At 39.2% G+C, this 12,467-nt stretch overlaps 1 protein-coding gene and 1 non-coding gene across 2 annotated transcripts in view; one reads left to right on the top strand and one right to left on the bottom strand.

Moving 5' to 3' along the window:
• The window catches only part of NUFIP1 (nuclear FMR1 interacting protein 1), a 40,999-nt gene that overhangs the window by 8,514 nt on the left and 20,018 nt on the right, over window positions 1–12,467 (top strand). Inside the window, exon 6 of the mRNA XM_024755467.1 lies at window positions 9,594–9,686. Within this exon, the coding sequence (XP_024611235.1) occupies window positions 9,594–9,686 (93 nt within the window). The remainder of the gene's footprint in view (window positions 1–9,593; window positions 9,687–12,467) is intronic.
• LOC112406717 (small nucleolar RNA SNORA40) lies at window positions 11,988–12,114 on the bottom strand. Its single transcript, XR_003004616.1, has one exon. It is a non-coding gene; the product is annotated as a small nucleolar RNA SNORA40 (small nucleolar RNA).

The following is a 12,467-nucleotide window of genomic DNA, read 5'->3' as shown; positions in this document are numbered from 1 at the left end:
TGTCATAATGGGACCTTGCTCTTTGAGGGGAGCCACTACATGCCCCCTCTGTTAAATATTCAATACTGAGGCAGTGATGGGTGAGTGCTATTTTTTAAAAAAATGTATAATACTTTGTTATGTTTATTGTTTTGATTACTTTAGAAAAGTTGTTGAATGATTGGAGTGTGCTAGGCAGAGGGAGTACAGCAGTGACAAGATACACACGTGCCTGTCCTTATCCATAAAAAGACGAGAAATGTTTTCCTGTAATTAAAGTCTAAGAAATTTGAGTCTTACCATGTGACTTGTAGCTTTATACTTATAAGGGAAGAAAGCTTAAAAGATGTCTAGCTAGAATCTACCAATGAAAAATCCCATGAGGATGCTGTTGCCTCAGGCTAGGACCAGGATACCTCTCATCCTGAAACAGAAGACCAAGTCAGAGCTATTATGATGGTCAGCAGCACTTTTAAGTCAATAGCTGTTTTTCTGGAATTGAAACATGAGAGCCTCAGATAGGAAGAGTTACCTTCAAAGGTCAAGAAGGATACTTAAAAACTTTTAACCAGCAGGTTAAAGTTGTACTTCGTTCAACTTAAAGTTTTCAGCTTAAAGCCCCTGTATGTGTGTATATGAAGAGCTGTGTGAAATGATGCAGTGTTACGTGAGAGAGTTAGCTACTGCCCTTTAAAGCTTGAAAGGTAATTCTGAGGAAAACCAGCATAAACGTAAAGATTTAGAAGCAACCGAGAACAAATAGAATTCAGCAAATGTGTATGCAGCTATCCATTATTAATACTGTGTAAAGAGTTAGATGAGGGTGAAAGACAATCAGAGGAAATTAATTCTTAAGAAAGTAAACCTGGGTCCAGCCAGTCAGCAGTCAACATGGACTCAATGGATTTAATAGAATTTTAAGAGCATCCTTGGCTAACAAATGTAATAATCTAGGGTAAGAATCTAGGCCACCAGGAGGATTAGGGTATACTAGAATGCCTTTTCCTCTTTATCTCCCGGCAGAATCTTATTTATCTTGTAAGAACTGTTGGGTTTTGTTTGTTTTGCGGTATGCGGGCCTCTCACTGTTGTGGCCTCTCCTATTGCGGAGCACAGGCTCCGGATGAGCAGGCTCAGCGGCCATGGCTCACAGGCCCAGCTGCTCCGTGGCATGTGGGATCTTCCCGGAACGGGGCACGAACCCGTGTCCCCTGCATCGGCAGGCAGACTCTCAACCACTGCGCCACCAGGGAAGCCCCCTGTTTTGTTTTGTTTTGTTTTGTTTAACATGTATTTATTTATTTATTTTGGCTGCGCTGGATCTTAGTCACGGCATGCGGACTTTTTCTTACTTGCTGCATGCATGCGGGATCTAGTTCCCCGACCAGGGATTGAACCCAGGTCCCCAGCATTGGGAATGCAGAGTCTTACCCACTGGACCACCAGGGAAGTCCTAAGACCTGTCTTAAGTGTCACCTGATTTGTCATTTTCTTCTTCATTTCCTCTATCTCAATGCTGTCAGAATGCTAGTCTGTAACAAGGTAAGGAACTTGTACCAGAATATAAATCTATACCTTACTTTCTTCATTGAGAAAGTCTTGGTAAGAAGAAAATGTCAGCTGAACTAAATATATTTTGTTTAGGGACATAGCTGATTTATACCCTGACATAAGTGTATGGATTGGCTGCCAGTCCATGGACCAACCTCCCCTAAAGCATTATTCACTACTTCCTGTGTGAATACATAGCTTATTAATACAAACACAGTAGCGTTTGTTGCATTATATTATAGGTGGCCCTAGTCTTAGACATCTTTGATTCTGCTGCACTTTGCATAGTACCTGGGATTTAGTATGTGGAGAATAAATATTTGTGGACTGAATTACCGTTAAATGGTGCAGTATGGGAGGAACCAGTCTTGGCATTGATAAGAAGCCTTAGCCAATTGCATGGTCAAACTTAGAAGTCAAAGGAGTTGGGACCATGACGTGATTTGGCTTAGTGAAGAATTCGAAGACGTTCATATAAAGCTCCTTGCCTCCTCTAGGTGGCTTCTTTAGAGGTACAATTTTTTTCTTCTCATGATTCCACTTCACTCTAGTTTTTTGTTTTCTGTTTGTTTTGCTTATTTGTTTTTTATCTGTTGGGTGTATCTTTTTCTTACTATTTTGCACAGAGGAATAATGAAACAAGAAGAGTTAGCTCCCCTTCCTGATACTTAGTTTTTAAAGAGCTGGTGATGACAGTATTGAAGATTATATCCTGCTAGATGGACTGGAAATTGTCTACCTGCAAAGGTTTTTCCCTGGTACTTTGCCCTGACTTTGGTCAGTTGGAAGTTGTTGCAGCTCAGTGGTGCCAGCCCCTGTTGTATATGTTTAATTCTTTTGAGGAGAATGATGATGGCTATTAGTCAGCAATGATTATAAAGCAACTGAGAAGTTAACTAAGTAAGGTGTTTAATCTCTCAAGTTTTGAGTTCACTTAAGGCAATAGGGAAGTTCTGAAATGAGTTCCTGATTAACCAACCTTGGTTCTTTTATATCTAATGAGTGTTTAAATTAAGTCATTATATAAACTGGGAAAGTAGGACCCACTATTAAATTAATGGTAGCCAGCTTCAGTGATTCTGTTCTACTATGTCTCTAGCTGTTTTACTCTCCCGCAGTCCTCCACTCTACCCTCCTTCTCAGCATATAAGAGGAAGGACCACATCTAGTCTGGAGGAGTGGGGTGTTCCTTGACAAAGGGCAGTTGAGCTGAACTTAGACCTAATAGGAAGAAATAAGGGGAGGTAGGGGCTAGTGCACAGACAGATTGGCATGAGTATAGGAACGTGAATATAGGTAAGAGATGATAGAAGCTTTTGAAAGATGGCAGTTGTGGGGACAGAACTAGGTGGATATAGAACATAAAAATGGGCACTGTTTGGTAGTTGGACAGTTGTGAGGTTGAGGAGGAAAGAGGTTTTGAGGAGATGTCCTAGTTCCTCTGTGAAATCACCTTTGTGAAAGGTGGTGCCTGTTCCTCAGACAGGGAATCCCGGAAGAGAATCACATTTGGAGGTGTTGATTTAGGACATCGTTGAGTATGAGGAGATTCTGAGATGTCTATTTGAAGATGTTGCGTAAGCATTGGGACTCAGACCAGACTGGCTGGAGATAGATATTTTAAAATCATGAAACCATGAATGCAGAAGATACACCCCACAGAGAGAGGGTAGAGTGGAAAGGGAAGATAGCCTAAAAGGGAGTTAAAACCAACAAGCCTGCTGAGCAAGAGCCAGAGAAGTAGAAGAAAACTCAGAATATGACCTGTCGTGGAAGCCAGTAGAAGGGAGGATTTCAAGAAGGAAGATGTGATTATCAGTGCAGATTGCTGTGGAAAGGTCAAATAAAACAAGAACAAAAAGTGACTGGTTTTGTGACTTGTAGGGCCCCCTTGACGTGGATTCCAGATGATTGCTCCTTGGCCCTTCTTCTTGGAGTTTCCTGCCATCTGTCTCCACAGCCCTCTGCAGCTCTGACAGCCTCCCCCATCATGCTTTTTTTTAAAAAAAAATATTTATTTGGCTGCGTTGGGTCTTAGTTGCGGCAGTGGGATCTTCGTTGCGGCACATGGGATCTTTTGTTGTGGAGTGCAGGCTCTTTGTTGCTGCATGCGGGCTTCTCTCTAGTTGTGGTGCACGGGCTTTAGAGCGCACAGCCTCAGTAGTTGCGGCATGTGGGCTCTCTAGTTGTGGCGTGTGGGCTCTAAAGTGCTCAGGCTCAGTAGTTGCCGTGTGCAGGCTTAGTTGCCCCGTGGCATGCGGGATCTTAGTTCCCCAACCAGGAGTCGAACCCACATCCCCTGCATTGGAAGGTGGACTCTTAACCCCTGGACCACCGGGGAAGTCCCTCCTCCGTGATTCTTAACAAGGCGGATTGCAGTTGCCTTTACCACCCTGCCCTTGGCATATATATAGATGGTCCAACAGAAGTGTGTATCCTTTGAATTCCGCTGACTTTTTGAGACTCACAGCTTACAGTAAAGAGTTTCATCTGGCACCTTTTTACCTTCCAATTTCCAGTGCCCTTTACCTCCATGCAGTTTCTGCCACTTACTTTCACGGTCACCCTGTGGATCTCCTGGACTTTCTGCCCCAGAAATCTTGAAGTTGGGCTTACTCCTCTTTGGTCATGCCTTGCATTTCATCCAACTGTCTCACTGTCACCTGTACCTGGTCCCGGACTAGTTGAAGCCTCCCACCTCTTACCCCCTTTACCTTCTTTTTCTCTCATCCCCCTTCTGTCTTTGCTTCTCTGCCAAGTTTAAGTCACTTCCACCACTCTCAGAAGCTCAGGTCCCTCATTCCGTTGCCCTTCGTTACACCCACCTGGCAAAATCTCAGCCCTGGCTCAGTTGCTAAGTCAAGAAAACCACACAGCTGAAGTACACTCTGCAGAGGAGCGTACTTGTTGATCACACTGAAGGAATTGACTTTGACCAACGAGGTTAGGCTATTCTCTTTGTGTTTGTTCTTTTTTCATGCAAATTGAGATGCTAGTATGCATGTATTTCTTAGTTACATAGATGACTATGTAGAATAAAATTTAAAAATAAATTTGTTAAACTGATTTTATTTTAGCCAGGTAAAATGCCAGTGAAAACAACACCTTAGAACTGACAGTCAGGGTACTGTAATTTGGGCTTAACACATCTTTCCTGATTAATCCCACATTACTTATAGGAGTTCTTTGTCCCAGCCAGACTTGGTTTTCTTCTTTTTCATATCCCAAACAAGTTTTTTGAACTTTTAACCTCTGTTTTCATCATGCTGCTTCCAGAAAATCCTCCCTTCTCTATCCTTGAAGTTCTGCTCACTGCTTTTAGTTCAACTGAAATCCTGCCAGACTAAAATTTTGGGAGTATTTTTCCTTATCTGCCTAGAGGGGTATCTTGTTCCTCTTTGAATGTGGTATCCCCTCTGCCTCCTTAGTGTATGTGCCCCTCATTATGGTACTATTGATGAACTTTTTTGCTTATGTGTCTTTTTTAAAAAAATAAATTACAAGCTTTAGAAATGTAAGAACCATGGTTTGTGTGAATGTTTATATCCCATGGTGCCATAGGTAGAAGGGATGTTTATAAATGTTGATATATGTAAATGGGGCTTGAAAATATTTTTATTATGGGTGTTATTCTATTTTGGTATATACAAGTAAGTGGTTGGAGAAATCTTGCTGAGATTCATATTTTTAATTTATGTTTTAAACTATACTTTTGTCATTGTTAAAGAAATTGGGCAGTGTTGATCAGATTAATAACTGTAGTTGGAATTCAGTAATATAACTAATGGTACTTAAACTGCTGTGGTTTTGAACAATAAATTCTCACCACATAGGACAGATCATCACCAAGACAAACCAAATTGATCTGTATTTGAATGCATTACTTTCTACAGTAGCTTTCCCCATTTGAACGTGAACTCTGCCACCTTGTGGTTTTGTGCAACAAGTGCTTTAAAGGAAAAAATTCCACTGGCTAGAGAAACTTAAGGAATATTAACATTTGAAGATGCAAACTAGCTTAGGTAGCACATGTTTCTATAAAGTCCCTGGTAGAAGACTAGTTTGGTTTTGTAATGTAATCGAGAACTCTCAGCCACCTTTGAATTTATGTTGATGTACATTATAGCTTTGAATAACTTCCTGACAAGAGTTTAGCTTGAAATTAGAGGTAAACATTCAGTATTTGAAAAGGCAAAGATTGTTTTATATATGGCCAAGCTTACTGAAAAGAGATAGGAGTAGACTCTTGCCTTTAAGACCCTCACTCTAATGGGAGATGTGGGAAGAATATCCGTAGGTGGCCGTGAGAGCACAGGCAACTGAAGCATTAAATTTTGCTGTGTGGGGATAACAGTGTCTGGTCAAGGGATAGCTGGCGTCTTTGGAAGGCAGGGCAATCAGTTTGTTTTGCAGGACTTCTTGTGAGAGGGGTCGTGCCACCCCTTCCCTCCCCCTCCAATTTATTTGAAGGTGAAGTTTATTCTTTTTTAATGCATAGTTCTGACAAACATCCATAGTTGTGTTTAATTAAAAACTTTAAGGCTTTCCACTAATAACCTGCAAAAAAAGAAATCCTAGCCAAAAAAAAAACGGTAGTTATTTTTTCTTAATTCCTGTCGGGTACAAATGCTGTATGATTTGGCATTAGGAAAAATGAGTGGTAGAGGTTCGTTTCCCAAACCTCTTATTTTAGAGATGTTGAAACATACTTCACGGCAGATTTGGAGTCCACTAGGTGGAGTAGTTGTGTTATTTATTTTAATACTGCAGTTACTGTGGCTCTGAGCAAACGCTTTACAGCTGTGTCCCCAGTTCTTTCAGAATTCAGCAGAGGGGCTGTGCTCCTAAAGAATGCTACATCTTTTTGAAGTTTGGAAAGACTTTGAAATAAAAATGCAGTAGTGTTGAAGTAGCCGTGATTCAGGGAGAATAAAGAGGGATTGTGTTTTTCTACAGAAGAGGCTTAAGGGAAAAGCCAAGGAGTGGGTGGTGATTTGAGTATAAGGAAAGAGAAGGGTAACCAGAATGAGATGTGCTAAGATAATGGTTGGTTCCATGTTGCTAATTTATTGACTCTGGGGCTTAAGGATTGTCACTGGAGGCTTAAAGGCTTAGGCAAGGGGAAGACAAAGAGGGGGTAAGAAATGAAAGAGGGAGAAGAGAGCAAGATAGAGAGCATACGGTTTCAGGGCCACTTCCTTTTGGGGTGTTGGGAAAAGATGGAAGTAGGGAGAAAAGTGATTTTAGCAGATAAAAATAGAGAAACCAACTGTGAAAATACCACTTGTCACAGTCTTTATAGCTTTATAACATCCATTCTCTACCAGGAGATATTGGACTAAATTTTATTGGTATGCAATTGTACAATGTAACACAATTTGTGATTTTTCTCAACAGTTTTCTCTGGATTTGTGTAATTTAGAAACCTGAGCTGTGTCCTTTATCAAAGATCCAGACTTTTCCTTATTCTTGTGTCTCACTAGTATGTTGCTGGAAGGGCCTTCTGATCATTGTTGTATGTATAACTAGGTCTTGTGTTTCTGGTTTCCCATTTGGGGGGATAATTTGCTCTCTGGTACCCTTGTTTTCCCTAGTTTTTAGTCTCTAGGTTCTATGTAAATAAGAATGGTATAACTTTTGCAAGAAAATTTTAATAATTTAAGCACTGAAAAATAGAATCTTATAACTTTGGAAGGGATATAAAAATCCCCTACCTTTAGGAAAGTGACACTTTAGTCAGCCAGAAAGAAGAAGTGAGCTGTTTTAAAAGACTTCCACCAAAGGAGTTTCCACAACATTCTTGATGTCTCATTCAAGGAATTCTTTATTATATCTCACCTAAAATCCACTTCCTGTAACAAACTGTTTATATTCCTTACCACTGAGAAGCATTTACATAGCTCCTTGCTTATACATGAAACACTGTAGGACCAAGTCTTTATGTTTAGCATATGACCCAACATGTTAAGGGTTGCTCTGTAACACTCAGAAGAAAAACGTTAAAGAAACACATTTTGTGTTTCTTTAACATTTTTAAGAATAAGAATAAGTGAATTTCAGAGGTGTGAAGAGTGTTGATTAGCTGTGAGTTAACACGTCCAGACACTGTGGTGCCTGTGAAAGTCATCACCTTTTCCTCATCATTTCTGCTTCCGTGTAGTTTGTCTTCCGGTTGAGAACAGCTGGCTGCCATCTTCTCTGTAAGATCATTTTTTGTCACTTCTCTCCCTCTTTTAAAGGCTGCAAACAGTTCTAGTTCCTTTCATCTTTCTTCAGAGGTTTTATTTTTTCATCCTGTTAATCATCTTTGAGTCTCTTTTGAATCCCCTCCAAGTTTTATTTTTCCTTAACATTCCTTTTCAGTTTAGAAGTACAAAGCTGAGAGTTTCTGATCACCTTTGAGTGTCATGAGAGGATGATTTCACACTTGTACCTGTGCCAGAGTCCATTTCATATCGCCTTAGATTATGTTTGCTTTCCAAAACTGTACTCATGTGGTGCTGACTGCCTGTCAGATTTTTATCTCCTGTGACCTTGATCTTTTCCTCTTATGTTTATTTATAACTTGTACATTAATCATCTTTTATTTGTGGAGTTTATTTTTCTTGGCTGGATGGATTGCTTTGCACTGTCCTCACTGAAATTCATTGCCTTTCTTTTTCTGATTACTTCACCACTTACTCAATGTCATTTCTATTCTTATCTTCCAGTGTGCCCAGCCCATGGGCTTCTATTGTCTGTGCTATCCCAGTCAGTGATGCAGATGTTAAAAAAAGAAGGGGGTAGAGGCAGTGTCCTCGAAATGATGGCAGAACATGATGTGTTGATGTTTCTCAAAATTTACTCTAATGAGCAGCCAGGCTGAGTGGTAGAGGGCTGTCTGTGTTCCCCTCCTTTCGTGCTTTTTATGCTCCTAGTATCTGTTCCTCTCACCCCCAAAGTTTGGTGCCTCCATCACCACACAACTGTGCTAAGGAACAAAGAAAGCTTTGTCAGAGCAATTCATCTTGCACGCTGCTGTCAGATTTAATTTTTTTCACTGCCTTGTTCATATCTTTCCCTGTTCATAACTTTCAGTGGCTCCCCAACACCACTGAATTAAAAATAGCTTTCTCAAAAAAAAAAAAAAAAAAAAAAAAAAAAATAGCTTTCTCGTCTGGCATTCGAGGCACATTTTGGCCCCAGCCTCCCTTTCAGGTCTGATTGCCTGTAACTGTTTCTTTAAGAATGAACCACTTGCCATTCTCTCACACTTTCTGAGGCCTTGGTTTGTCTGCATTAGAACACTCTGACCAAAAAAGAGAAAAAAAAGGTCCCTGGCAGTCCAGTGGTTAAGACTCTGTGCTTCCACTGCATGGGGCATGGGTTCGATCCCTGGTTGATCCCACAGGCCATGTGGCGCGGCCAAAAAAAAAAAAAAAAGCACATGCTGACGCTTTTCCATCAGATTTTTGTCTCTTAACACCATTTAAGACCGGTGTCTTTCATGTTCCTTTGTGGATTTCTCCCTCTAGATAGGATCTTTCCTTCCCAACCTCCCTTATACTCCTTAGGATGCTTAATATTTTGTCTTTTGTTATAACTAGTCTTTAGAAATAACCATGCTTTTCTTAACCTTCCTGGTAGACTGTAGCTTTTTTTTTAAAGAACTGTCTCTTCCTCATCTTGGTAACTTTGGATATACCTCCTAGTATGTATTTGCATAGGTAGATGCATGAGAAAATACATTTTTGTTTATAGTATTTATGGGTATGTGCCAAATAAATGAACTCTATATGAGTTTCAGCGCGTTATATGATATATTTGATTTAAATTCTGTTGTAAGCTTCTTACTTGGTAACAGACTGGTAGCAGAGTTTGGACTGGCAGCTGGTATACACTTTGAGTAGCATTGTTATAGTCTACTTTTTCACCCTTAAAAAAATTCCAGAAGGAGTTAAAAGTTTATATCAATTTACTGCATCAGTCGTTAAACAAAAGTTGTTAAATGCAACAATTGCTTGATTGCATAATTAAAATTTACTCTAAAAGCCCTTTCATAATGGACTTTTATTGTTCTCTAGAAATTACCCAACTCTGGCTAATATCGAAAGGAAGAAAAAGTTAAAAATTGAAAAGGAAAAGAGAGGAGCAGTGTTGACAACGACACAGTATGGGTAAGTTCCTTAAAATTGCTTGCACCCTCAATGCTTATTTTAAATGAATGTATGTACTTATAAATAATAAAAAATGCATACACCCAAATCCTAAAACCTCTATACTTTCAATTCTGAAATATTTGCTTTTATAACTTTTTTATTTAAAAATTTTAAAATTATATTTAAAAGTAAGTAGTACCCTACATTTATGTGGTTTTCAAAACGATTTACAGTAACAAGTCTCTTCTGTCTTTGTATCCTAGCTAAACAGTTCTCCTTCCCAGAGGCAACCCATTTTATCTTTCTAGAGATATTTCATCTTTATATAGCGCATAGATAATAGTAGGCTCAGCAGCCATGGCTCACGGGCCCAGCCGCCCCGCGGGATGTGGGATCCTCCCGGACCAGGGCATGAACCCACGTCCCCTGCATTGGCAGGTGGACTCTCAACCACTACGCCACCAGGGAAGCCCTTCCTTTTTTGATACTATTGTACATCTTGCTTTTTTTAGCCAAATAATATACTTGGAGATTGTCCTATGTTGACATATAAACAAGACTCCTCATTCTCTGAGGGTGTGTAAGAAGCATAAGAATATCCCAAAGGGTCTTTTTTTTTTCTTAAAAAAAAAAATTCTCTGTTGACAAGACATTTAAGTTTTCACCAATCTTTTACTAATAAAAAGTTGCCATTATTGCCCTGTACATATATTTCACACATGTGCAGATATTTCTGAGCATGGATTCCTAGAAGTGGTTTTGCTGAGTCAAAAGACATGTGTTTTTATAATATTGATAGGTGACTGCCAAATAGCTATCCTAGAAGCTGTTGTAGTTTACTCTCCCACCAGCAGTATATGAGACATCCCATTTTCCCCAATGCCTCACATTCTTAGCATTTTTTCCATTTTGTTTTGTATTGAGTGTACAACTGAATGCATTTATATACGTTCACATACCTACATACCCATGTAACTTCCACACATTAATAATACATAGAACGTCTTACCTCACAAAGGTTTCTCTCTTAGGCCCTCCTTAGTTCCATGCCTCCCCACAAAAGTCACCTCTTTTCTGATTTCTATCATCATAAATTTATTTTACCTGTTCTTAGAACCTTGTATAAGTGGAATCATACAGTATTGATGTGTCTTCTTTAGCGTATAGTTTCTGTGGCTCAAAATTATCTTGTGAGATTCATCCATATTGTTGTGTATAGCTGTAAATCCATTCTTGTTGCTATATAGAACTTAATTGTGAGACTATATATTCATTCTACTATTGGTCATTTGGGTTGTTTCCAATTTGGGCTATTATGAATAAAGCTACTATGAACATTCTTTTAAGTGTCTTTTGTGGACATAAGTACTTGTTTCTTGTTTACATTGGCCATACACACACAAACACACACACACACACACACACACACACACACACACACACTAGGTCATACTAGATATTTAGTTATAATAGATGTAGTCAAACAGTTTTCCAAAACACTTGTACTAATTTGTACTCCTACTGACTCTGCGTCTAATTGCTGTGTGTCCTGGTCAATGCATAGTATTGTTATACGTTTTCTTCATGTTATACCATTTCCCTCGTGACTAACGATGTTGGACATCTTTTTATATGCTTATCCGTCATGTCGATATTCTCTTGTGAAGTGCCAGTTCAAGTCTTTGACCATTTTTTTAAAAGCGTTTTTTTAAATTATGTGTAACATAGACAAAATTATTTGTCAATAAATTTTTAAGGAATTTCACGTGTTCTGATTCTTTCCACTGCCAATCACCTTAGTTCCTCCAAACTCATAATCTTCAAGATAAAATAGCCCTTTCAAAAAGGAGTTGTTATGTTAGCCCACAATTCTTTTAGTTGGGCTTCTTTGATCTTCAGGGGAGTAAGGACACGCTTCAAAATTCCACACCTGTAATCTTTGGGATCCAATTTCCTCAAGCGATTTACTTTAGGACCATGTTTAGGGTCAGGAGATGGATCTGCTTGTTTCTGAATTTGACATCCTCTAAAAATGTGTTAGGTTCAAATCGTATTCACTCCTAAGCCATCACACCCTAGAACAGTACAGATCATTGGGATATGCCAATACCTTTTTAAACTCCAGACACTGTGTTCAAGATACAAGCTTAAAAAAAGAAGCCATCTTTGTTTCATGTCAACATTAAAATTAGAGTACTAAATCAATACAGCTGATAATTTAAAAGCTTAAGGTATGAGGGAAATTATCAGCTCTATAGTCCTGGAAGCAATCTTTATGTTTATCAGTACACCCCTATCACCTGATTCTCTTTTAGGTATCATGTTCCTTCTTACCTGTATCAAAACTCATACTGAACAGTGAGTTCTGTGTTGCAAAAGAGGATTTATTTTTGCCACTGTCTAGAAGTCTTTGTCGAGAAATCAAACAAACACAAGTGCTATTGACCACCTTTTAATTGGGTTGCTTTTCTTGATGAATAGCAGTTATTTATTTAGATACAAATCCTTTTTTGCGTAGAGTATAGGTAGTGCAGATATATATAGTCTTGCAATTTGTGGCTTGCCTTTTTACCCTTAATAGGTGTCTTTTTTTTTTTCTTTTTTTCTCCATATGATAGTCTTAACTGCTCAGATATCTGGGGTCAGCTGGGGGTTATCTGGTGATCTTGACAAGCCTTAGTCACAGCTGGTGGTTTGTTAGCTGATGGTTGGGGTGCCTATATAGTTACTATTTGTGGTACTCCTCATTCTTTTTTTTTTTTTTTTTTTTTTTTTTTGGGGTCCGGGGCCCTCCCCCTC

This window comes from Neophocaena asiaeorientalis, unplaced genomic scaffold (assembly GCF_003031525.2).
Source record: "Neophocaena asiaeorientalis asiaeorientalis breed wild unplaced genomic scaffold, Neophocaena_asiaeorientalis_V1.1 scaffold59, whole genome shotgun sequence".
Lineage (NCBI taxonomy): Eukaryota > Metazoa > Chordata > Mammalia > Artiodactyla > Phocoenidae > Neophocaena > Neophocaena asiaeorientalis.
Note: the sequence above shows the minus strand (reverse complement) of the source record. Positions and strands in the feature narration are given on the sequence as shown.